Below are 27,299 nucleotides of genomic sequence, written 5' to 3' on the forward strand. Positions count from 1 at the left end.
GATCTGTCTTTCCTTTTCCAAGTTTCACAACCTCTCTTCATGTTCTTTTAGCCCATTGGCTGCCATCGCTTTCAATTACATTTTAAAAAGATGCACGTGTTTGCTTGTGCTCTTTCAGTTTACTTTCATCATTTGCTGCATAATGTTCTATACCAATCTTGCTCCATCCTTCATGCCCTTCCAGTACTTTAAAAAATATAAACTTTGCTCTTTCATGCATCCTGCCCTTCTCATACAAGAACACCTACCCCCCAGCAAACCCCACTCACAACAAACATGCCTATCCCACTTCCTTTTCCTTCTCTAGCCTCCACAGCTACACTTACTTGTCCATGGCTACTTTGTGTGCGACAGGTGCGGTAGCACAGTGCCCCCAACAATGCATACAATCCATATTACTGCTTTCTTGCAAGTTTCAAACAAGAGCCCATTTACTTAGTTTCACAACAGCCCATAACAACCTGGTTACACCACTACACACTTACATTGTCAACATCTGAACACAACACTCCTTCTCCTGCTCACCTGTCAACATCAATTTGTTCGCACACTTCCAGGAACGTACTTTCAATTCATGTAGCAGGGCTCTGAGGACTCAGGAAATCCTTAAACCCTGATTATCGCTTCATTTTAGATTGCGTACTTAAGCCAAAGATCCTACTTCCTTTGTTGCATTAGAGGCCATCACGCATTGCTTACCCCACAGCACAATACCATCAATTTTACACTTAGCTCCGTGGTTAACTACAAAATATGCAATAGCAAACCTGTACTGTTGTAACAACACCACCAACTAACACCCTTCTTCGCTAACCCATCACTCCCAACTCACCTCTCCCTCTTTCTGCGTATCTCATGCAGCTGGACTTACTGAAGCGTACCTTCCTTTTATGTTAGCTGGTGCAGTGGCACCATGCCACACAAACCCACTCAACCCAAATTACTGCTTTATTTCACCTATTTGGATAATCCTCTATCTTCCCTATTCTTTGCCCCTGTATTTCCAAGGGTGTAGCGACCATTGGTGCAGCAGATGCAGTAGCTCCTCAACAGTTCTCTCTCTTCATATGCATTTGATCATCACCTGTGCATGCTGTGCTTTTGTCCCGATTAATACTTGTCAACAACCACGAAACATAACTGGTGTCCTTTATAAGCATTTCCACCACTCCAGCACCCCTCCAGCCTCCATTTACACTTCCAAGCCTCCCAAGCTCCCTTCATGTTCTTTAAACCCTTTCGCTAGAGATTTTGATTTTCGGCATCTATTCACATGCAACCCATTCCCCCATAACTCGGGATCCGAGGGGGCTAATAGCGAGGAAGATCGGCCTCAGTTGTCCTGTTTTCCTGTTCCCTCGTTAGAGGAATTTGGTATCCTGGCTAATAGCGTATCATCAGGATCACCGCTTGATCCAATGCCTCATAAGATCTGGAAGGCCTTTCAAGATGAGCTATTCCCTCCATTGCATTCCATCTGCTGCCAATCATTGACTACTGCGACAGTCCCAGACAGTTGGAAGATGGCAATTGTAACACCTTTGTTGAAAAAGGCTTCCCTGGACCCTCTCTGTTCGGCTAATCATAGGCCGATTTCGCTATTACCATTCGCGATAAAAATTCTTGAGAGATGGGTCACAAGAGCTTTATCCAACTTCCTGGAAACAAATCTCTGTCTGGATGCTGCTCAATTTGGCTTCAGGCCAGCTCATGGCACCGAGACGGCCTTGGTCACCGTGCTGGACGATCTACGAACGCGAGTCGACAGGGGCAAGTCTGCATTTTTGGTGCTACTTGACATGTCGGCCGCGTTTGACACGGTGGACCATGAGGTATTACTTGGCTGTCTCCGGAATGCGGGAGTGAGTGGTCTGGCCTTAGACTGGCCCACTTCTTATTTGGACAATAGACAACAAGCCGTGGCATTACCACCATTTCGATCAGCCACTCAGCAGGTGAAACAAGGAGTCCCCCAAGGGTCGGCGATTAGTCCGATCCTATTTAATATATATCTCCGTCCCTTGGTAGCACTGATAAAGTCATTCGGCATATCAGTCATCAATTATGCCGATGACACTCAGTTGATTTTTTCATTTGAGGGATCGGAGATAATTTCAAGGGATGCCTTTCACCGTTGTATGTCGGCAACAGCAGCATGGCTGCGAGCCAACGCGTTGCAATTCAACGGGTCAAAAACGGAGGTACTTTATTGCTCCTTGGACCGAACCCCTCGCACATTGCCGGGTGATTTTTGGCCAACGTCTATCCCGGGCTCGGTGGAGGCTGCAGAATCAGCTCGTAACTTGGGAGTCCTATTTGAACCCAATTTGCAGCTTGATGCTTCCGTAAATAGGACAGCAGCGACGTGTATGGGCCTGCTTCGTGCCCTTCGAAAAATCCTGCCACTTCTTCCTCGGGGATCCAGAGTAGAGGTAGTGCGTAGTTCCATCCTCAGTAGGCTAGACTACTGTAACGCACTACTTCTGGGTGCCCCGAAGAACTTGGTCCTTAAACTCCAAAGGATCCAGAACATGGCCGCAAAACTGGCCCTGTCTCGACCGCGATCCGCCTCCTCATCGGCAGCTCTGGCCGACCTTCATTGGCTTCCAGTCCAGCAGAGAATTGCATTCAAAGCTCTATGTCTTGTTTTTAGAGCCCTGCATGGACTGGGACCAATACCCCTTCAGAATCTTTTTTCCTGGTATCAGGCAGCCAGACCTTTGAGATCCTCTTCGGCGTTCCTGGTAAGGGTCCCCAGGATAAACAGAGTAAGGATGGGCGGACGTGCTTTTAGTTTCACGGCCGCCACGTTGTGGAATACTCTACCTCTGACACTGAGGAGTAGCCATGACCTGCCTACGTTTAAAAGGGACCTTAAGACCCACTTGTTCCCAAGAGTAATGTAGCCTACCTAACAGATGTATGGATCGGTCTCAGCGCCAGGATGCCCTTTGGGTGACAGTTGCGCTCAATAAGCAATAAATACATACATACATACATAACTCCTGTACCCCTGAATCTGGGATCTTCGTATAACTTTGCTGAGTATCTCCCTAGCAGGACCCCTTTGGGGAGGGGCAACACCTACTCTTTTGCTGAGAACGTCATTGTCCTCTTGATATACACCCACCTTGCCCCCTAATCCCTCCTCCCATTTCAGAACTTTTAGCCCCTGATGGTCTTATCAAAATGAAAAATTAACTGAGACAGAAGCTAGCAGAAGAGAAAACTAGAAACCTGAATTCCACATTCCATCTTCTGCACAAAAGTTGTGAGATGGTGGATATCACAAGTGAGGATCACACGAGGACACGCTCTCCTACTGCACATCTACTGCATCTCCAGGGAATCTTTGCCTGCCTGTCCTTCGATAAGTGCAAGTATATGTTATATTAAAGTTATTTGTAGAGCGCACGTACACCGTTCGGTGTCTTAGTGCTAAATGTAGGAGTACCCTGGGTCCTGGTAGGTTATTTATATGCCTAGATAAACAGCCAGATCTTAAGAAGTCTCCTGAATGTCAAAAAGTCTGTACAGGAACTGATGTCAAGGGGGAGGGCGTTCCAGAAGTAAGGGGCCAACACCGCAAATCTACCACCGCCTCGTCTCTTCAGTTTGTAGGTCGGTGTGATCAGGAGGTTCAGGTGGTCTGAGCGCAAATTGCGGGCAGGTCTGTATCTCTGGATAAGGTTGGAATCAAATTTCGGACAGGCGCCATGCAGAGATTTAAAAATGAGGCACCAGGTTTTGAAAGCACAACGTTGTGTTATGCGGAACCAATGTAGCTTCCTCTTAAAGGGGGAAGCATGTTGCCATCTGGGCTGATTGAAAATCAGTCTGGCGGGCGGGTTTTGTACCAGTTGCAGTCTTTTGACTAGATACAACGGAAGACCGAAATAAAGTGAATTCGCATAGTCAATGAGAGAAGTGACCAAAGATAAGACAGCCTGAACCACTGCTACCCTAGTGAGGAGTCTGCATATTTTCTTTGTCTTATATGTATACTAGTACACAGATCTTAATCTTGATAGGGGTGGTAGTGCATATTGCCAGAACCCTACTGTGTGCACCACCAGCGTTCATCAGCAGCTAAAGAACAATAATGTGCTTTCAAACTGCACTATTTGCACACCACGGGCCCGATTCACAGAATTAACTTACTACTTTTGGCATTCACAGAATGCACTTACTACTTTTGGTATTCACAGAATGAACTTACTCATTTCGGTATTCACAGAAGTTAGGACTACTAACTTTAGGACTCCTAAATGCCTTCTGTGAATACCGAAATTCTTAAAAAAAAATTTTTTCTCAATTTAGTAGTAGTAAAGTTAGGACTCCTAACTTTAGGATGCCTAAATGCCTTCTGTGAATACCGAAATTCTTAAAATTAGGATTTTTCTCAATTTAGTAGTAGTAAAGTTAGGACTACTAACTTTAGGATGCCTAAATGCCTTCTGTGAATACCGAAAGTCTTAAAATTATGATTTTTCTCAATTTAGTAGTAGTAATGTTAGGATTCCTAACTTTACTACTACTAAATTGAGCAAAATCCTAATTTTAAGACTTTCGGTATTCACAGAAGGCATTTAGTAGTCCTAAAGTTAGCGTACATATGGCGTACCCTCAGTGCTGCAAATTCCGCCCTGTCCTGATCTAGCGCACTTAGCTGTTTCCTGGCCAGAGTCAACTGCCGCCAGATCCTCATCGCACACGTCCTCTGGTGCACCCCCTCCAACTCCCTGACTTTCTGCGTTAGTTCCTCCCTCTTCTCTGCTCGCGCTTTGTTCTCCGCTGCGGCTAAGGCTATGAATTCCCTCCTGAGAACTGCTTTTAAGGCCGCCCAGTGTGTAGTCGGGGAGGTGTCTGCTGTGTAGTTATGGAGAAGGTAATCACGGATCGTTTCTGCAATTTTCCCCGGCACTTCTTTGCGGTGCAGCAGCGTGTCCCGCAGACGCCTGCATCGGGGCGGCCGCCGCACCGGCGGGACGAGGGGAGTGGCCAACAGTGGGGCGTGGTCAGAAAGGGATGCAACCCCTATCTCCACCGCTGAGGTGAGGGCATGCAAGGAAGTAGAGGCCAAGAAGTAGTCTAGTCTGGCGTAAGTGCGGTGCGCATTCGAAAAGTAGGAGTAGGCCCTGATGTCCGGATGGAAACTCCGCCAAAGATCCACCATGCCTTGATCCTTCAGACGTGCCAGCCCACCCATCGACAAGGACCCAGCCTGTGTGGAGCGCTGCGCAGATCTATCTAGGGCATTGTCGAACACTAGATTAAGATCCCCTCCCAGCAGTATGTGTCTATCAGCCGAGGCCGCCAGCAGGCTAAGCGCCTCATAAAAGAAGCTCTCCTGTCCCTCATTGGGGGCATAGGCCGAACAGACCGTGAAGTCAGATCCCCCCAGCGTAAAGTGGCATGATAAAAGTCTCCCCCTGTCCTCCGTCCCCCGTCGTAGGACCCCCCCTCGGAACTTTCTTGCCACTAGTATAGCAACCCCAGCTTTCTTGTGTGGTGTGGATGAAAAAAAGTGGTGTGGGAAGAGGTGTGATTTCATGCGTATGCAATCTTTCTGCAGTAAGTGCGTCTCCTGGAGGAGACAGATGTCGGCCTGTGAGTGCTCGAGGCACGACAGTACCGCCTTGCGTTTAGTAGGGTTGGTAAGGCCTCTCACGTTTAGGGAGAGGATGCGCACCTCAGTAGAGGCCATGAGTCCTCATCCGCACCCCTCGCTCCTGTCCACCCACCCCGTCAGTCCCGATCACCCACCTCGACCCCCAGTGCACGCCACCCCTCCGTTGCCTGCCACCTGAGCTGCCCTGTCGCTCAACAGTGTGGAACCCCCTGGACCTGGAACCCCCCCTCTCCCGCCCTCTCGTACAACTACCCGTAGACTCATCCCTGTCCCCCCCACCCACCAACATCCCCAAAATGAGCCCCACAGCGCCCCCACCTCCCTCCACCCCCCCCCCCAACGTCCCCAAACAAGAAACCACAAAGTAGAACACCACATTAGTGTAACACTGTCCCTCATCTATCACAGATGAGTGGATAAAGTAGGGGAATGTGTTCGGCTCTTCCAAGTCCACTCCCGCCGCCGACCGCCTAGGCGAGTCATGACCAATCCGAGGGAGCCCCGGGCCCCCGGCCTCTCGTCCGTCAGCCCTCAGCCGTCGCTGCTAGTTCCAGTGCCGATGTTTCAACCGCTGCTCGTTGACCTTCATGAATCTCCTCCTGGGGCGGGCGACGCGGCCTACGTCTCCGTCTCTGCTGCCGCCACTGGCTGGTGGCACTAGCCCCAGAGGTGTTTCCAGGGTGCGTGCTCTCCTCCGGCTCAGGCACCTCAATGCCCAGCAATCGACAGGCATCAGTGAGGGATCGCAGCTGATGCAGGTTGTTGTCCAATTTGAACACTATTCGGAACGGGTGTCCCCAACTATACGTAACACCAAGGCGTCTGAGTTCAGCAGTGACTGGTCTGAACGATCTACGCTTCTCCAGAGTGATAGCCGCCAGGTCCTGAAAGAGTGACGGCGAGTGGTCGCCATAAGTGATGGAGCCCAGCTGTCGCGCCTTTGTAAGGATCTCTTCTTTGGTGCGAAAGTCCTGAACGCACACCAGGATATCAGCTGGCAAGGCACTCGCTGCCCTCGGTGGTCCAGTCCGGTGTGCCCTGTCCAGGGTGATGGCGGAATCAGCCGGCCGACCTAGGATGTGATTGAAGAGGCCCTGCGTGAACTTGAAAAGGTCCGCCGTGTCTGGGGTGAGCTTCACTCCTCGGATTCTTATATTATGCCTCCGAGAGTGGTTTTCCAAGTCCTCAACATACAATTGTAAATCGACCTGCTGGTCGTGAATGCGGATAATTTCTTGCTGGAGTGCCTCCATCTCGACATCCCGGCCGTCGCTTTTCGTCTCCAAGTCCGCTACTCGCTCACCAATGGCGTCCGTATCTCGCCGCAGCTCCCTAATCTTGCCTTTCAGTTCTGTTTTAAGGAGTTGAATGTCCTCCCTCAGGCCGCCAAACAGGGACTCCAAAAAGGATCTTGTGACCGGCTCGTCTGTGGTGTGGGGGTTTGCTCCCGGTGAGCTCCTCGTGGACTTCGCGGGTGCCGCAAGGTGGCCAGCGCTTTGCATATCAGTCTTCTTCCCCATGGTGGTGTGCGTGAGTAAGTCCTTAATGGTCCTATCTTTGCGCACTCTGCCAGCTGCCATGCCCCTCAGGTCGGCCAGTAGCACAAGGAAGGGTAGGCCGGGACGGGCCAATCATGCGTCGTAGGTCTTGTACACCGGCACCGGGTCGTGGGGGTGAAGATTCCAGCCACGGCAGCCCGCTGTCGGCCCCCTTCACTGCCCAAGTTCACACCGCCAGGGCACTGGTGCCGGCGCCCCCCCCCTCCGTGACGGCGGTCAAAAGGCAGGCCGGGGCAGTGCAGTCCGTGCGGGAAGGCCACGTGTAGAGTCAGGCACGGTCACAAAATGGCGGCCCTCCAGCCGCCGCACCGGGGAAGCCACCAGGCAGCCCACCAACACTCAGTCAATGGATGGGGCGGTGTATGCAGGTCCCTCGAGGCCACCGCTCCACTCCGGGATCTCCACCTCACCACACTACACCACACGCTGTCCGCCACGTGGGCCGGGGACTCCCCTGCACCCCTCCAGAGTCCGTGGCTACTACGGGTGTAAAATTGCATCCCCCGCCCCCAAGTACTAGCGTGGCGGAGGTCCCGCCGCTGTGAAGGTACAGGGGTCCGGGTCAGCCGGGGGCCAAGGGAAGTCTCAGTTCTGGCGGCGCCGGGCCGCAGGCACTCATCTCCAAAATGGCGGCTCAAAGGTCCAGTAGGCCCTGTCAGGACCGGGGGGGGCCGCTAGCGTGGTGTACCAGCAAAATGCGGTCGGTGCCGTCCTCAGTGCCCCAACCGGAGCAGCGTGTCGCTCGGGGGCCCCTCCCAGCCGCCCTGCTCTCTCCTCACCTCGGGCGCCGCGTTGGGGAAGCAAGGCGCCAAACTTCACACCGCCGCCGCACTCTAGTAGCTCTGTGTACGGCTCCGGAGCTCTGCTCGTGGCTGCGTGTGGGGCGGCAGGTCTGCAGAATCCTCCGCGTAGAAGCCGCGTGAGGCCTCGCGCTCCACCGCGCGGGTCAGACCTGCCACTGCCCGTCGGAGAGGCCCCAGCTCCGGCCGTGTAGCCCCGCCCCTCTCGGCCTCGACTTCGCTGTTCCAGGGATCACGGGCCTCAGTGCGCCGTGCCGTCCCCGTCTGAATTTGGCTCGATCCTGTTATCGTCGGGCTGCGGCACCGCTCCACAGGAGTCTCGCTGTGCTAGTGCCAGGTTTGGGGACCCGGTGACGCCGTCCGGTGCCAAAAGGGATGCTTTAGATGCTATAAAGTGGCGGCCAGCGGCGGGAGCTCGTCAAGGCATGACTGCTCAAACCGCCATCTTGGCCACGCCCCCCCTAACGATGTCTTATAAAGCGTAAATGTAATATGTGACATCATCAGCAGTGGATTGCGGGCGCGCGAGTTATAGTGAGTCCAACTAACTATAACGTGGGAATTTCAATGGTTTTGCATGAGTAAACTGTTCAGCTAACTATAACTGGTGTGAAACCTATGGTTTTTTCAGTAAGTAAGTAAGTAATCTTTATTTGGCATAGTTACTTAAAACCATTGCAATATAAAAATGGATTAAGAGCAAAAAAGATAAAACTGCAGTTTTAAAAGAATCAGAAATTAAAATGTTCACATTTCCTTATGACAGATGTGCTTATATTTGGACTTCATATTTGTAAGGTATTGCTCAATGTCCTCATGAACTCATGAAGTCGGTAAAACAGTCAGCAGATTGATGTCAAATCAGTTGAACTGGGGCAGTTGTGGGTTAGGTTTTTTGGCATCTTCTTTTCAACTGCCTTCAGAAATTTTACAAAGCTGCAATTCAAGCCAGGGTCATTAGGATATGGTTTTTTCAGTGAATTTCAAAGGTTTTTTAGATGCTAATTCCTAACTATAACGATTGTGAAACCTATGGTTTTTTTAGTGAATTTCAAAGGTTTTTTAAAAGCTAATTCCTAACTATAACGTTTGTGAAACCTATGGTTTTTTCAGTGAATTTCATAGTTTTTTTAAAAGCTAATTCATTTGTATATCGACTTAGTAACCTACGATTATTTTTTTTGTTAGCTGTTTTTTACAACAATTAATTATATATATATATTTTTTAAAAACATTTGTTAAATGTATATATTTTTTTTACATGTTTTCCCGGGTGCGCGTACCGGAGAGCGCACCCGGGAGCGCACCGAGCGCTTACCCCACGAAATAAAAAAAAAACGTTTTTTTGCCTGTCAGGGTCCTTTTAGGCCCCCCTCAGAAAAACTAGGGGGTCAGAGGGTGTCTATTCTGCCACTTTTTAATTATTTCCCCATTTATGTTTCACCTCCTGTGTCTCTGTTCTTCAGAGTCACAAGATCGCGGACTATGCAGACCATTTAGAATGTTTACAGACACTCAAAAGCCAATTAGCTTTTGAAATTTACAACCAATTAAAATGTTTCTTTGGTTTTGAATTTGTGTGTGATGAAGTTTCATTGGTTTTCTACTAATGAAATGGTTCTCTAATGAGAGGGAAACACAGCCATTTTGTGATAGTACTCTTTGAGGTACATTTGTGAGGAATTTTTGGTGTTCTATTTCTGGTGTGAAATTTACACAGTATTATCTCTTCTACTGCTTTCTAAAAGGTGAGTTGTTAACTTGTAAGGGGAATTTAATACTTGATAAAGCTACTTTAATATTATCTATTACTAAAAACGATAAATTAAAGTGATTTTTTTTCCTACTATTTACAGAAAGAAATTTTAAAAGAATATGGATGTCAATGACCCCGTTAATATTAATTTTGAAATTTCTGCACTGTGGTGGAAATGACTTAGGCACTTTGACTGGGGTAGGTCTGGAAATGCTTTTAAACGACATCTTTGGGCAATTCACTTTTTTCCAAAAACTGCCTTGGTATTTTCTAATATATGCCAAAGGCAAAAATGGAACTGGTCCAACCAATTTTGTCCACAGATTGAGAAAGCAAGGAAACATGTAAATAAATCTGTTTCTGCTTACCTCAGAGACTATGCTATGTGTTCCATTTACCACAACAACTTCCGTTACAACATGCAAGACATCTATAGGAGAGATGGTGTGCATTTTACAGATGAGGGGAATAGAGTTTTCCTCTTGAATATAAAACTCTGCATTGGTACCCACTTGTAGGTACAAAAACCACCCAATGAACACAACAGCTCTTTTCAGAGCTAACTTACCACTAAACACTCTACATTATTTTTTACTCTATTTTTTTACGCTGTTTTTCCCCGTGGTGCGCTCAGGGTGCGCGTACCCAGGAACGCACCCAGCGCTTACCCCACGATTTTTTAAAAAAAAAAACGTTTTTTTGCCCTTCAGGGTCCTTATAGGCCCCCCTCAGAAAACCTAGGGGGTCAGGGGGTGTCTACTCGCCCCCTTTTAATTATATCCCCCTTTCTTTTTTCACCTCTTGTGTCTTGATTCTACAGAGACCCAAGATGGCAGACTCTCCAGACTGTTTAGAATGTTGACAGACACCCGACAGCCAATCAGCTTTCCGCTCACGCACTCCCGTAGCGCGCCGGGTGCGCTCCCAGGTACGCGCACCCGTGAGCGCTCGGAGCGCGCCTATAGATATATATGTGTTTTTGAAGTTAATTTTCAAAAAAAACACTGGAGCAATTTTCAGCAAATATAGCAAAGGCACATCTGCGTACCAATCCCTACAATTTTGCCAAGTTTGCCGTAATTCCGTTCAGCGGTTCAGGCTGTAGACTTGTCAGACCGTCCTATGGAAATTAACATGGGGAAAACACGTTTTGGGACCCCCCTTTTTTCTCAGCCCCCACTTCACGAATCCCCCCGAAACTTCCAGGGAAGGAGCGGAGCGCAACGAGGCAAATTTAAGGAAAATTACAGGCAGATCCCTCAATCGGCACCAAAGTTATTCCCAATAGAATGTTGCGGATTTCCTATGGTAGCCAATCCTAACTACCTACTGGCGACTGCCAGTAGGTAATATATATATATATATATATATATATATATATATATATATATATATATATATATATATATATATATATGAAAGAACCTTCTCCACAGGCAAGAAGAAGAGACCACAGCAGGGGAGGCAGTGGAGGCGTCCTTTATTGCAGGTAAAACCAATTACATCTCCGAGGCGAATGCATTTCGGCGATCTCTGTCGCCTTCTTCAGCGCCAAAATGGTTTGAGCAGGAGCTGGGCGTTAGTCAAGGTTTTAATGCCGCTGGCCCCTCCTGCCTGATGTCAGTAACCTCCGCCCCCTCAAGCAGCAATAGTTAATGTTCTTGCTTAATTGACAAGGAGGACGCCCAATGCATCTGTACTCCAAGTCCCAGAATGCTGTGGACTACTCTGGGAATGTTTGAGGGTAAATGGTGAACCTCTTTGCGGGGTACTGGCATCAATTAGTTGCAATGCCGGCGTCTCCTCAGCTCCCCAATCCGCACCCCCACCGAGTCACAGCAAAGCGTTAAGCAGGGGTAGATCCGGAAGTCCAGCTCACCCAGCGTGGCGTAGAATTACTCCAACACTGCCCAGTTGTCTGCTAAATCCGGTGGTGGGTCCCGGTACTCCCAGTAACCTAGGTGCAAACGTCACCACCAAAGCGGAATCCAAGTGTGTCCGGGACCATCTTTTGGTGCGGGGATCTCTTTAAAGCACGACTTGGCACTCGTGCTGAAATGTATGAAAGAACCTTCTCCACAGGCAAGAAGAAGAGACCACAGCAGGGGAGGCAGTGGAGGCGTCCTTTATTGCAGGTAAAACCAATTACATCTCCGAGGCGAATGCATTTCGGCGATCTCTGTCGCCTTCTTCAGCGCCAAAATGGTTTGAGCAGGAGCTGGGCGTTAGTCAAGGTTTTAATGCCGCTGGCCCCTCCTGCCTTATGTCAGTAACCTCCGCCCCCTCAAGCAGCAATAGTTCATGTTCTTGCTTAATTGACAAGGAGGACGCCCAATGCATCTGTACTCCAAGTCCCAGAATGCTGTGGACTACTCTGGGAATGTTTGAGGGTAAATGGTGAACCTCTTTGCGGGGTACTGGCATCAATTAGTTGCAATGCCGGCGTCTCCTCAGCTCCCCAATCCGCACCCCCACCGAGTCACAGCAAAGCGTTAAGCAGGGGTATATAATATATATTACCTACTGGCGGTCGCCAGTAGGTATATATAGTTAGGATTTTTTCTCTATGGGACTTTTGAAAATTCTATGTCTAATAACTTTGGCGTTTGTGGACGGAATCGGCTGAAATTTTCAGGAAAACGGCACATTTTGTTTCTGAGCAGCCCCTGAAAATTTGGGGGGGTTTCGTCAAGGGGGGGCCGAGACAAAAGGGGGGTCCCAAAACGCGTTTTTCCCATTCATTTTTCCTTAGGGCGTTTGGCCTCACTTTTAGCTCGAACGGCTGAATGGATTTGCACGAAACTTGGCAAAATTGTAGGGACTGTTAGCCCGATGTGCCTTTGCTGGGTCTCAATATATGTGCTCCAGTGGATTTTGAGAAATTAACGTTTTAAAAAACAGATATATCTGTGACAGCGTACCGGGTAGCGATCCGGTTCGCGTACTTTTCGCGTTATGGAACTTTGCGAAGCAAAGCTGATTGGCTCACCGGTGTCTGTCAACATTCTAAACAGTCCGGAGCGGCCGCCATCTTGTCTCTTGGTAGGATCGAGAGACAAGAGGAGGAGAAAAACGAAGGGGGAATTTAATGAAAGGGGGCAAGGTAGACCCCTCTTGACCTCCTAGGAATGATGTTGGGGTTATTAAAGGGTCCCGTGGGGAAAATAAAAAAAATTTGATTTTTCACGGTAGAAGCGCTTCCCGGTTCGCGAACCGGTAGCGAAACGGGAATTCGCCATTTTGTGTTTCGTTTTAATTAAATTACAAGATGGAGGAAAAACTATGTGTGAAATGGGTATAAGGGGGTACGGGAGACGTATCCTGACCCCCTATGTTTTCTGAGGAGGCTCATATATGTTGATACATGTCTTCCAGCGGCTGCGCGTGAGCGGATTTTTTTTTTTTGGCTGCATTACGTCTGTTAACGTTCGATTTGAAGGAAATCAGGAAGTGTTGACCGCCATTTTGTCACTGCGAGTAAATATTTTGTTAAAAATAATTGTTATAAATTAATCCGTATTGATAAACATTGTCTGCGCCATCTTGTCTTTTTGCCAATGCCACACTTTTCTCGTGCACGGCAGCCATTTTAGATGCCTTGACCAGACCCACTCTCTGCACGCCGCCGATCCTCAGCACGGCTCCCCACCCTCGCAAGCATCTCCCCCACGCACTGGTCACCCCCGCTCTCTCTCTCATGCATGGGCCATAAACCTCCCCCCATCTGCGGTGCTCTTCCCTGAGAATCACACCCTGTGCCCGTCCGACACCTCCCTTTCACCCTATTCACTACCGCACCTGTGGTACACAAACAAGGATGCGTAGAGCTGGTAGCTCTCTCCTGGTGGGGTTTCTCCCTGTAACTTACTATCCTGTAACCTGCCACCTAACTACCTGTCAATAAAGAGGGATCTTCCACTACACCTGGACTACGCATCCTTGTTTGTGTACCACAGCACCCTCTGACATTCCTCTTCCTTTGTGTCTGATTGTCCAGGCCGGTCCCAGGCTATCACCTAGCCCTGCGGATGTAGTTTATGGCCTCAACTGAACTGTAAAGAATCACCCCTCTTCAAAGGAGTTACAGTAGATAATGGCCCCCACCCGATGAGATCTGTCACACAACACGCGTTCCTACTATCTGATAACGATCCTGTATTGTGATTGGGGAGGGGATTCTCACTGTGAGTGTGTGTGGGACCGAGCCTGAAGCAGAAGATTCCAGGGATGCCTTTTTGTACATCAAAGCCTTCACAATTATGTGTCACATTAAAAATATATAGCACTCCAACAAAGTAGTAGGATTATAACACTTTAATAACTTATAAATATATACAACGCAACAAAAACAGTAAACACGTTAAAAAAAAATTATTAAACAGAAGCAACAATGGTCAGTAGCGGTCTGTTGTGCGAATAGTCCGAAGGCAGCACAACGCGCTGAGATCTGGACGGCACCCAGGTGATGTCCTTTACTTGCCGCACTGGTCTTGGTATCCTACAATGCTGTGTCGAAAAACGGCGTGGGGCGCCCCGGGTGGGGGGGGGGAGCGGGAGGCGGCGTGAACGGGCCTCCCCAGGTGGAGGCTTGTCTGCTGTAGTGGGGCGCCCCTTTAGCGTTTCACTTGTCATTCAGCGGTTTTCCGTCCGCTTTTGCTGCACTGTGCCTCATCCGGCATTCAGCTGTTTACCGCCCGCTCTTGCGGCTACAGCGTCTCGCTCACCATCCAGTTGAATTGCGCCCACTCTTGCGGTGCAGCGATAGGCGGCTGTCACAGGACTCTTAAAATGGCGGCCGGCTCTTCGGATTTGGGCCTGGTCCACTAAAATGGTCCTGGGACACCTTGGAACTCGGACGCTTGTCTGCTAGGGCTTGGGCCCCATTCTCGAAAGCGTCCCCTCAGCCTTGAAGATTCTACAAAAGTCTTGGGGGCCCCCGACTCCCGCAGGCTTCCGGTGGGGAGCCGCTGCCATGATTGCTTGCGGAATGGCCACGACGGAGCTACGAGATGGTGGTGCTCTCATGCTGACGCCAGCTTCAGTCTGAAACATCCAGAAACACTGTAGACTATCAATTCGATGAGTTCCGGTGGAGCCCCAACGTGACCCGGTAGGGAACAACTTGCCCTCCCCTTTTTTGAGTGATGGTTCTTGTTGCCTGTCCCCTCTGTTGTTATCTAACGGAACCTTTTTGGATTGCCGAGTGAGAAAAAAAAAGGTGGGGCTTTCATCGTTTGGGAAAAAAAATGTTTTAATCCAATGAAAAGTGTTATTTTTAGGTCATATGATCAAGCCTTCCATCATTTGGAAACCAAAAGTAAAATGAACCAATGAAAAGTTTTATAAACAAGTCACATGACCTGTTATGCGGCTTTGGGCTATAAAAACGGTACAAAATCCGTTGGCCCATGAGGCGGCGTCAGTAGCGGACCGATGTGCGAATAGGCCGAAGGCAGCACAACGGGCCGAGATCCGGATGGCACCGAGGTGGTGTCCAGCAAGTTGCACTGGTGTGGCCATCCTACAATGCTGCGCCGAAAGACGGCGTGGGGTGCCCGGGGGGAGGCGGCGCGAACGGCCCTCTTCCGTCTCCCCAGGTGGAGGCACCTCATCTGCAGTGCGGCGCCCCTTAGCGTTTCACACGCCGTCCAGCAGAGTTGCGCCCGCACTTGCTGCTACAGTAGGCCGAAGGCAGCACAACGGGCCGAGATCCGGATGGCACCGAGGTGGTGTCCAGCAAGTTGCCGCACTGGTATGGCCATCCTACAATGCTGCGCCGAAAGACGGCGTGTCCAGCTGAGTTGCTGTTACTTTTGCTGCTACAGTAGGCCGAAGGCAGCACAACGCGCCGAGATCCGGATGGCACCGAGGTGGTGTCCAGCAAGTTTCACTGGTGTGGCCATCCTACAATGCTGCGCCGAAAGACGGCGTGGGGTGCCCGGGGGGAGGGGGGGGGGGGGGAGAGGCGGCGTAAACGGACCTCTTCCGCCTCCCCAAGTGAAAGCACCTGATCTGCAGTGGGGCGCCTCTTAGCGTTTCACTTGTCTTCCAGCAGAGTTCTGCCCGCTCTTGCGGCACAGTGCCTCACCCTCCATCCAGCTGAGTTCCGCCCGCTCTTGCGGTACAGCGACTCGCCCGCCATCCAGCTGAGTTCCGCCCGCTCTTGCTGTACAGTGACTCACCCGCCATCTAGCTGAGTTCCGCCCGCTTTTGCGGTACAGTGACTCACCCGCCATCTAGCTGAATTGCGGCTACTCTTGTGGTGCAGCGATAGCCGGCTGCAAAAGGACTCTCAAAATGGCGGCCTGTTCTTTGGATTTGGGCCTGGTCCACTAAAATGGCCCTGGGACACCTTGGAACTCGGACGCTTGCCTGCTAGGGCATGGGCCCCATTCACGTAAGCGTCCCTTCTTTTGACTGATTGTTCTTGTTGCCTATCTCTTCTGTTGTCATTTAACAGAACCTTTTTGGACTGCCGAAAGGTGTTCTGGTCCGACCGCTGGTTGGTGGAGAAATTTTGATTTGGTGGATAACCCCCGACCTGCCAGTACATCCACCAATGAAGTGGCAGTGACAGAATCAGAGGCAAGGGAAACGGTTCTAAATCTTCAGAAGAACTTTGGACAAATGAAAATGACATGTTTAACTTGCGGCAAATTAATTTCCTGTGGAGAGAGGAGTGTTACTCTAATCAATAGAGCTTATGAACATCATCATAGTCGCTGGTTGGTGGAGACATTTTGACTATATCCTAGACTTGCCCGGCATCGCCCAAAATGGCGCCGGTATAAATGGGACTCGTAACTCCTTGTTGTGTACTGGTTGCCCAACCTTGATATCACGAGATACGTATGCAGTTTTGAAGCACATGGCGGGCGGGGACGAGTACTGATTGAACATTTGGACATCCCTATTGATATTAAGTTCTGATGTGTTATTGATTACTGTACTATTGAAAGTTCGAATTAACGTCACCCATGGTACTTGCCCGCAAATGTATATCTAGATAATTTTATTGTAACTGGCCCTGTCGTACTTTAATTATAAAATGTACGTCCACCGATTCCGCAATTGTTAGACACTTTAGTTCTTGCAACCTAATGACCCGCCCGTTACGTTCTTTTACAGTGTAAATGTCCTCTCATCATATACGATTCCAGTTTGCTCCGTGGCCGGCCCACGTGGTTATAGGCCCGTATTTGTATACTGACATTTTCACAATAAAGGTTTTTAAAACAAAACATGGTAGTAGTACTTACATTGGTAAAGTTTTGAATAATAGCCACTGTTTTCGAATTAGTAAAAGGCAAGTGAAATAAAGCAGTCCGATTACATGACGGTTAAAAGGTATAATACGCAGGAAGGCAGTAAAGATAAATGGTCAAGGGCTGTTGTGTTTTCTACTCCTGCAACATAAAGTGATCGATAAGAATCTGATATTCATGCCTATCAGCGACTAAGACAGCAGGCCGAGCCTCTTTTGCTCAACGGCTCCCTCATGGGACGAAGAAACGCCCTTTTTCTCGAAATAGGAATATTTTACTTGCAGGACAGTTGTAAATTTCCCGGGAAAATACATTAGCCTGGAACATTGTTAGTGGTAAACTGTAAATGCATCTGGGTCCTTTGCTTTACAAGTCAGAGTGAGAAAAAAAAAGGTGGGGCTTTTATCATTTGGGAAAAAAAAATTATCGAAAGCAATGAAAAGTGTTATTTTTAGGTCATTTGACCAAGCCTTTCATCGTTAGAATAACAAAAGTAAAATGAACCAATGAAAAGTTTTATTAACAAGTCACATGACCTGTTATGCTTATGTTACGCGCTCCGCGCCGTGCCCCGGATCGCTTCCGGGAAGCTGCGCTTCGCGCCTCGCGCACCGGAGCACTTCCGGGTGCGCTAACGCGGCGCGTCATATGACGCATTACGCGACAACGCAGGTCCAGAATATAGTCAAAATGTCTCCACCAACCAGCGGTCGGAACACAACCCCTTTCAGCAGTCAAAAAAGTTCTGTTAAATGACAACAGAAGGGACAGGCAACAAGAACCTTCAGTCAAAGAGGGGAGGGCAAGTTCTTCTCTACCGGGTCACGCTGGGGCTCCACCGGAACTGATCGAATTGGTAGTGTACAGTGTTTCTGGATGTTTCAGATTGAAGCTGGCGTCAGCATGAGAGCACCCCGTGGCTACGTCGTGGCCATTCCGCAAGCAATCATGGCAGTCGCTCGCCACCGGAAGTCTGCGGGAGTCGGGGGCCCGGTGACTTTTGTAGAATCTTCAAGGCTGAGGGGACGCTTTCGGGAATGGGGTCCATGCCCTAGAAGACAAGCGTCCGAGTTCCAAGGTGTCCCAGGGCCATTTTAGTGGACCAGGCCCAAATCCGAAGAGCCGGCCGCCATTTTGAGAGTCCTGTTGCAGCCGCCTATCGCTGCACCGCAAGAGTGGGCGCAATTCAAGTGGATGGCGGGCGAGACGCTGTAGCCGCAAGAGCGGGCGTAACTCAGCTGGTTGCGTGAATCGCTGGGGTGTACCTGAGAAACCTCCACCTGGGGAGGTGGGGGAGGCTCGTTCGCGCCGCCTCTCCCTTCTAGTGCATCCCACGCCGTCTTCTGGCGCAGAAATATGTGATGGTTGGACTAGGGCACCGCAGGACGTGTCTTTAGGTCAAACGAATTGTGGGACAATGTTCAGAATGGAAGAGTCACCAAAAGGCAAAAAGTTCCGCTTGACCCCGGGAGCCGGCCGCCTATGTCGGGGGCGATCTCAGGCCACACCAGGGCAACAAGACTTGGGGAGGGGGTCGGAGCCAAGCGCCCTCTCCGAGTCCGCGCCATCACACCGCCCCTCGGGGGCCTCCGTCAAGCGGTTCAGGGAGGCACCGCATCACATTGTTTTCCAATGCTGTCAGGTCCACAAACAGCCCCCACTTACTTTGAGAATAGTGAAGCTGCAGCAGGTGCAAATAAGCTTCAGACAGTGTTACAAGCGCTGCTCAGAACTCTGAACTATGGCACCCAACATCCAGGACTTATGCCATTTGTGCAAGGCAGTGACATCGAAGCAACTCAGGGACCAAAACCATGAACGTACACTCACGTATGAAAATCTTACTATTGATGCTTGACTGAGGCCAAGGAGATCAGAGTGCATGAGTCCCATGCTCGATCGATTGAGCTAGCCAGATCGGGCAACAAAAAGGTGGTGGTGGGGGTGGCGGCATCAGCAAGGCATCCTCACACACAACTTGTCGGACATCAGCTCTGGATGTACTGGGGACGAGTTTTGGCGCATGGTGTCGTCCCCGGGCAATTTGCACAATGGTCCTCCACCCCTAGGCCGCCAGCTATGCTACCTCGACAGGAACAGTGATGGATGTTGCAGCAAGCTGCCATGTAAATAGTTATTTAATAAAACGTTTTACCCTGTTACTTTGCTGGTGTGTTGTATATATTTATAATATTTGCATAGGGTTTGTCGTTATTTTGGGCGGGGTGGGTGGCGGAGCCGAGCTGTCTTGCAGCCATCATGGTGTCGAGCTCAGTTCATCTCACTAGTTTCGTATTTCTCATGAGGGGTTGTTCCTAATGTTTCTATTTTAGCGAGGTAAAAAAGAGATCCCATTAGTGGCCTACTGATTTTGCTCGATTCCTTTTGTTTTTTTTAACGATTTTTCACTATCTGCAAAGACTAAACAGACTATTGCGACTCTGTGCTTGTTTGTAAATAGAGAATGAACCAAAGAGAACCAATTCTAAAACAGTAAATGCTTGTATAACAATCAATCAAATGGAGAGAGAAGCAGGCACGACGGATTACAACGGGGGCAAAGGCCTGCGTTACCTACCCTTCACTATCTGCAAAGAGAGAATACTCCTAAAAGAAAAGAGGGGGGGGGGCAGCATTCAAAGCACATCAGCGTGCATAAACACGAAAATGTTTTTACCTATCACGTACTTGACATTTTACAGCTTTTGATATTTGCTATTAAAAAACCATTGAAATTCACTGAAAAAACCATAGGTTATAGACCATATATAGTTAGGGATTAGCATTTACAAAACCTTAATTTACTCGCACAAAACCATTGAAATTCGCATATATAGTTAGTTGCAATAACTATATATCGCGCACCCGCAATCCACTGCTGATGATGTCACATATTACATCATTCATGACATGGTCAGTGACATCACTGATGACATCACTGATGACATCTCAAATGACATCACTGATGACATCACTGATGACAACTCAAATGACATCACTGATGACATCACTGATGACATCTCATTTGACATTACTGATCACATCACTGATGATATCATTTATGTGATAATACAATGAACCTCTTCAGACTCTAATATAACCTTAGATACAATCAGTGTAAACAGACACTCACAGACTGTCACTTATCCATGGAGTTACTCACACACCTAGTCAGTCATGCAAAGAATCAATCACACCTCCATTTCCTCAACTATACAGTTATACACACCTTACTTATTCAAACATATACTAACACATATTTACTCTCATATACAATCCCTGATACATGTTCACAATGATCCATACAGCCACTCACACATTCACTGGCTCGTATGCACAGTTATTTATATATGTCAACTCTCACATGTACTGTGTTTTACATATGTACTTACTTTGACATGTAGCACTGAGAAATCCATTCACTCACCAATACACTCATGCACACAGTCAACCGCCCATACAGCTGTTTCCACATGCACTTTTGAACCCATACATCTAGTGAATCAACTGCTCACACATCTATGCACAGAGTTACACACCTCCCAGCCACCCACACACACACTCAGTCTCCCATACAAATACTTGGGCAACCAATCAATAACCCAAATAGTTACTGATATAGCTACTGATCAACACAAGCAGCAGTTTACAGAACAACAGACATAATGATGCACAAATTAAGACAGTTTAGTCACTAATCCATGCACTCAGTGAGACACATTTAATCACTCACTCATACAGTCAGTCATGCACCTACTAAATCCTTCATCCAGACACTTATACATCCACTCATTCTTCAATATGTAAGACATATTTTAACTTTACAGAAACATACAGTCACTGGATGTTGTCATCAGTGATGTCATCAGTGATGTCATTTGAGATGTCATCAGTGATGTCATCAGTGATGTCACTGACCATGTCATGAATGATGTAATATGTGACATCATCAACAGTGGATTGCGGGTGCGCGATGTATAGTTATTGCAACTAACTATATATGCGAATTTCAATGGTTTTGTGCGAGTAAATTAAGGTTTTGTAAATGCTAATCCCTAACTATATATGGTCTATAACCTATGGTTTTTTCAGTGAATATATATATATATATATATATATATATATATATATATATATATATATATATATATATATATATATATATATATATATATATATATATATATATATATATATATATATATATATAATATATATATATATATATATATATACACACACACTGAAGAAAACATATATATACATATAGCGCAATAGACGGAAGGAGCAGACCGGCCAAAATCTCAGTCCACACACAGAATTATAGCACTCAGGAAGGTGCTTACTCAGCCGAAGATGTTTATTTACAAAACGAACTCCTGCCTAAATAAGCGCTTTAATTCTGCAAATGAGCTATAGTATACATATCTTAAATTACATACAATCCCTTGTTCTAGAAACAAGAGGTAGAGTACAAATAACTGAAATGATCTACCACAGTCAGAACATTTGCATTAAATTGTTTACATGCACATAAATAGGAGAGAACAATAATATCTTATTCATAATAGATCACAGTTCATTAAAGAAGAATCCACAAAATATTGCCTTGTAAAATTAACCAATTCCCACCAAATATATAATCAGAAACCAGCAGAGTGTATAGTACATCACCTTCTATTAATAACCAAAGCTAAATGGGAATGCTATCTCTCTATCCAAACATGAATTAAAAGAAGTTGACTTGAAATGAGAAAGGTTAAAAACATATCTTGATTTAGCAACAATATGTTTAGGCAAAATATGTTTTGCTAGCAATCATGACTGATCTGAGTGCAGAAATGATGGGCTGCACGCTTACAAAGTAGACTAATTAATTAAAACAAACCTTGAATTACCCTCTAATTTCCCTGGCTTTGAATAGCAATAATTAAAATTTCTTTGAAGGTGCAAGACTCATCTCCATCAGAAACAATCATACATTAAATATTTTCAAAGTGAGGAATCTACAAATTACAAAGCATATACAAACATCACCTGGAATCCAAAAAAGCTAATGTGACTGGAAAATAATATTGACTTGTATTGCTGATCTTATTTATTTGTTTGATGAAATTATTGACTGAACTTTTAGGAAGTTTGAACAAAGGCATGTATATCATTATGTTTCTCATATTAAGAATAGGATTATTTTTAAATATGTGAGCAATTCTTTTACTGTTGGTAACCATCCCTCAGCTGTGTTTCCTTATGACACAGCTTTACTTCCAATCTTGTTTTAACCTCAAATAATAAGCTAAGACCTACCATCATTTATAAGATGTCACAAAAGTATTTGCTGTACCATTAGACATGATGTAATCAACTTCTAAAATCTGTGTATAGCTGAAAGAAAAACAGAATCTTTCAAACCTTTTACATCTTCTTTACAACTGTTCAACCCTTGCATTAATAATGTGTTGCAATATAGCATTAAAGACATAGCATAAGCTAAAAGAGGAAAAAAGCCTATGCAAGAAACTAGAAAGACAATGGAGAAAAGATTACAATCCTGCCAATAAAGAAAAGTATAAGCTAGCACTTAATACATACCACCTATCATGTAAAATCGCCAGGGGAAACTTCACCAAAAACACGATCTTAGAAGCGCAGAATCACTCAGGGACTCTCTTTAAGGTCCTTAAGAATCTAGCTGGAGCAGCAGCCCTACCTGAACCTCCTGTCTTATCACCTACCCAATGCAATAACATTGCTAATTTCTTCCACGAAAAAATAGCTACGATATACGCCAATTTGACATCTAACAATGATGATATTGATATCAGCTCCCCTACATCTCTTAAAGAGGATCAATGAGAGCCCCCTATGAAACAAGAAATTAGAACATGGCAACCAATAGACGCTTTTGCCTTTAGGACTGCTTTGAGTACCATAAAATCAGGTTCACCCCTAGATCCTCTACCTGCGCATGTCCTTAAACAATTGGACATTCCTATCCTGGAGGTACTTAGAGCATTATTAAATGCCTCCCTAAAGGAAGCTGTACTACCTAATGACTGGAAACACGGCATGGTAATCCCCCTGCTAAAAAAGGCCAACAGTGACCCCGAAGTGTTCTCCAATTTTCACCCGGTATCTCTATTACCGATCATGTCTAAAATCCTAGAAAAACATGTTAATAAGCAGCTATCAGACTTTGTCAATGACAATAATCTGCTGCACTACTCACAATCAGGCTTCAGAAAAGGTCACTCCACGGAGTCCACCCTACTTGGGGTCACTGAGGTTATACGACAAGAACTTGATACGGGAGGCACGGCGGCACTCATCCTTTTAGATTTGAGTGCCGCATTCAACACCATATGCCACACCACCCTCATCAAGTGCCTGGAAGACATTGGAATCAGAGGGAAAGCACTGAAATGGTCGGAGCAATTTCTCCTGCATCGTACTTATCAGGTCTTCTCCAAAAGCAATTGGTCTGAAGTACATACGTCCCCCTATGGAGTGCCCCAGGGCTCTATATTGAGCCCCCTCCTTTTTAATGTGTATGTCACTCCCCTAGCTAAAATTGCAGAAGAGATGGACCTCACCATTTATTCATACGCGGACGAAACACAACTTGTGTTCTCCCTTACATCTACAGAAAAATCGGACATCTCTCCCCTTCGATCTGGACTACTCAGAATGGCCAATTGGCTCCCCTCTAAAAAATTAAAGCTGAATGGGGACAAAACAGAGCTATTAATTTTTGGCAATCAAAAGAATTTCTGGGGCCCAACTCACTGGCCTGCGGAAATGGGCGCCACCCCGACCGCGGTTCAATCCGCACGCAATCTAGGGATGATAATCGATGATAAGCTGTCCATGCGAACACACACAGCTAAAACTGCCTCCACATGTTTTCTCATCCTCAAATGGCTGAGAAAAATATTGTGGGAACTGCCAGATGGGGCTCAGAGGACTGTCATACAGGCATTAATTACGTCTAGATTAGACTACGGGAACGTCCTATTCTTAAGAGTTACGAATAGCACTCTGAACCAACTGCAAGTAGTCCAGAATTCTGCGGCCAGAATGCTCCTTAATCTCCCAGGACGCACGAGGATGACAGAACATCTTAGAAATCTACACTGGCTGAGAGTGACCAGCAGAGTAAAGTTCAAAGCACTGTGCTACATGTACAGGATCAGCTCTGGAGCAGCCCCGGAGTACCTATGCAAAATGGTCCAGAAATACCTACCTGCGCGTAACTTACGCTCAATGAATCAAGCAAAATTAATTGTGCCCAGGGTAAAAAGGGCTCGACTAGGAGGTCGCTCTTTTTCCTTTTTAGCACCGGCACTATGGAACTCACTCCCCCTCCAACTACGGCTAGAACCATGCTATCTACGCTTTCGCAAGGGAGTGAAATCATGGCTGTTTAATCAATAATTGTCCCCCGCTTCCTTACCAGTAATACAGATCCAGGGCGCCGGGAAACCCTCAGGGTAGCTGTTGCGCCATACAAATGCAATAAATAAATAAATAAAATAAGTAACACCCCTCAATCTAGCTGTAAAAATAGCCTATTTCAAATCATGACTTGAAATTGGTGTAATTTTTAGTTCTTGCCAGGTTTAAGTTTTCCAAATAAAGGTCATCATAAATATGGATTCTAATAAGGGCTTTTAGGTAGCCCTTTCATCCATTGGCCTGGTCAAATGTCAATCAAGTCCGTCAACAGAAACCTAACACGAGGAAGAAGGGTAAAACAGGGAAGGGTGAGAGAGAAAGACAACAGATGTCTTACTGGTCACAGATTAAAAATGTTATTACTGGCCTGGAGTCCAGGTCAGCACTTTAGTATGGTAAGCCTCTTCTCCACACATAGGTTACCACTTGGTTGACATAGAACTCACTCTGGTAGCTATCTGGAGAGGATTGGTGTTAGTGCAAGCAAAAGACTGTAAGACAAAACATAGTAACAGAAGTGTGTGATACTCCCAGCAGACATGTGTACCCAAATCATAAGCTGATGTTGCAGTAGTGAGAGCAGACATCAACCTGAAAACTGGTTCCCATGATGCCCAGGCATTGGATACTATATAACAGTAGCTGGTCAACTGTGGCCAAGCAAAGAAAAACATGCTGCAACAAATAAGGATAATAGTACTTGGACACAAGGGAACTAAGACGGAACAGCACAACCAATGTGTGGAACACTACTACAGGTGAACAAACTATTGAATGCAACTGTAATGTGTTGCCAAGCAAATGGGTCCTAGAGCACAGGCATGCTTTTCAGCACTACCCCAGTTAACACAGAAGTGCCTGTTAACCCTGAAGTCTCACTCCTGTAATGGAAAGCGGTCCAGCTTCTAACTTTCCAGCAACCTGTCCTCAGAAACTTCTTTCCTGTCAGAGTTTATTGATTTTAAAATGATTGCAAAGAGTCTTAGTAGCAGACTCCTTGCCATTCTTGTGATGACTTGCCCTTAAACTCATGACATAAGGGGAATCTTGGAAAGACGACCAAGATGGTGTGAGTCAATAAATATGTTAAAGTCCTCTCCAGTATAAGGAGTTTATTGCTAAATCCTACAATTTCATTGGAAAACTTATTCTAAAATGTTAGAATGTCTGCTGTTTCACAATTGGTCCTTATACATTCAATACGAATAGTCACAGATTCCCATGTTTAGTGGACAGCCATACCTATTTGCCTTCTTGATCTGTCTTTCAAGTGCAATTGGCATCAGTTATGTATAAAAATGAATAGCAGCATCATTCATTTTACTCTGCATAAATTAAGCAAATGTCAAACACCAGCATTTGCACATATTTAAGAGCTCTTTATCAGCAGCATGAGTTTCTATTATAAAAACAATATTATCTCCTTGTATTATATTTAAGTAATCGGCTACCTTTTTTCTCTTTGTGGGGCACTTAAAACATTTTTGATTAAGGAATTCACCCTTTAGAGAATGGATATTAGTCATGTTTTTGCAAATAATTTTGGTACCAATGCCTCAAACTAGAGACAGTTTATATTAACATTAGCTCCTCAGTCAACAGTTGTTTGGGAAAGAAATTAAAAACAGCATCTTAACAACAGAAAGACACAAACAAACAACAGTGGTCATGACAAACCACTTGTAACTTAACCAGTTACAATCACAGACCATGTCTAGATGTAAGTGCCCCAGAGGTATTGAATATAACATATATATATATAAAAAGGGCATACCGTTAGTTGGCTTGTTTTGGTGAAAGGTATACAAATATGTCACTTATTCACACTTGGGGTATTTCATTGAGGGAAATCATTAGCCATCTGTGATTGGTAGTGACTGACACATTTTATAATTACTTCATATTGTTTATTAACATTATTGAGTGTTGCATTTTTAGGTATTTGTCAAATGAACACTTAGTAGAAAATAAATAAATCTATTTTGAAAATTATACACTCTCTACTGACATTTCACAACGATATTGCACCATTTTATAATTTGGAAAGGCCAACTAACTTACCATGACCTTGATTCATAACAACAAAAATTGTATTCTCTTATTTAGTAGATTGAAAAAACCAAAGTCATTATGCAATAATATCCTTTTTACAAATCAATCTGTAAAGTAGACACCTCGGCAATGGCTAGAAGGAGAGGTTTTTAGCAATTAAAAAAAATGTAAAGCTATGTTGTAACATTTTGCTATCCATTTGATGTCTTGTAGAAAATGGCAATGACAGCAATGATGCAGCAGAAAACAGAAAGCACTGGAAAGAAAGGCCATCTCAAACCCTCCTTCACTTTTTAGATGGTGTTGAAATCATGTCAAACTCTCCAACTCTGGCTGAAGGGGACATCAGTAAGTATAGTCAATGTCGCCACCAGTGGCTTTTAAGATCCTAGCATCTCTAAGCTTGCAGTTCTTCGAATATCTGTGGAATGTTTACACATTCAATCAGTCCATTCTTTGTGAAATAATGTTGTAACCACATTGCAAAAAAAAGACAGCGGGGCTAGTGTGATGTCATATTTCATACATTTATTAGAGGAATTGGGAACTGGCTGTGGGTTCTGAGTTATTAACATTAATAGACTACATAGTAAGGGTTACACTAATCATGGTCGATCCTTCAACCTCCCATTTGGGAGGTGCACATTCTAGGCACACCCACTTGCAAGTATCTCTGGAGGTACATTTGGCACCTGAAGATGCAAAAAGGGATTATTCCAACTACTATCCTGAACAGGGGATTCCAATGAATCCCCCGAGAAGGTTTAGAGGGCCTTGGGA

General features: G+C 46.2%; 1 protein-coding gene across 1 annotated transcript in view; it reads left to right on the plus strand.

Moving 5' to 3' along the window:
* Positions 1-27,299, plus strand: part of LOC147698452 (serine/threonine-protein kinase Nek5-like) — a 396,064-nt gene that overhangs the window by 329,735 nt on the left and 39,030 nt on the right. Inside the window, exon 2 of the mRNA XM_086935037.1 lies at positions 26,733-26,867. Within this exon, the coding sequence (XP_086791163.1) occupies positions 26,831-26,867 (37 nt within the window). The 5' untranslated portion in view covers positions 26,733-26,830. The remainder of the gene's footprint in view (positions 1-26,732; positions 26,868-27,299) is intronic.

This window comes from Lissotriton vulgaris, chromosome 8 (assembly GCF_964263255.1).
Source record: "Lissotriton vulgaris chromosome 8, aLisVul1.2, whole genome shotgun sequence".
Lineage (NCBI taxonomy): Eukaryota > Metazoa > Chordata > Amphibia > Caudata > Salamandridae > Lissotriton > Lissotriton vulgaris.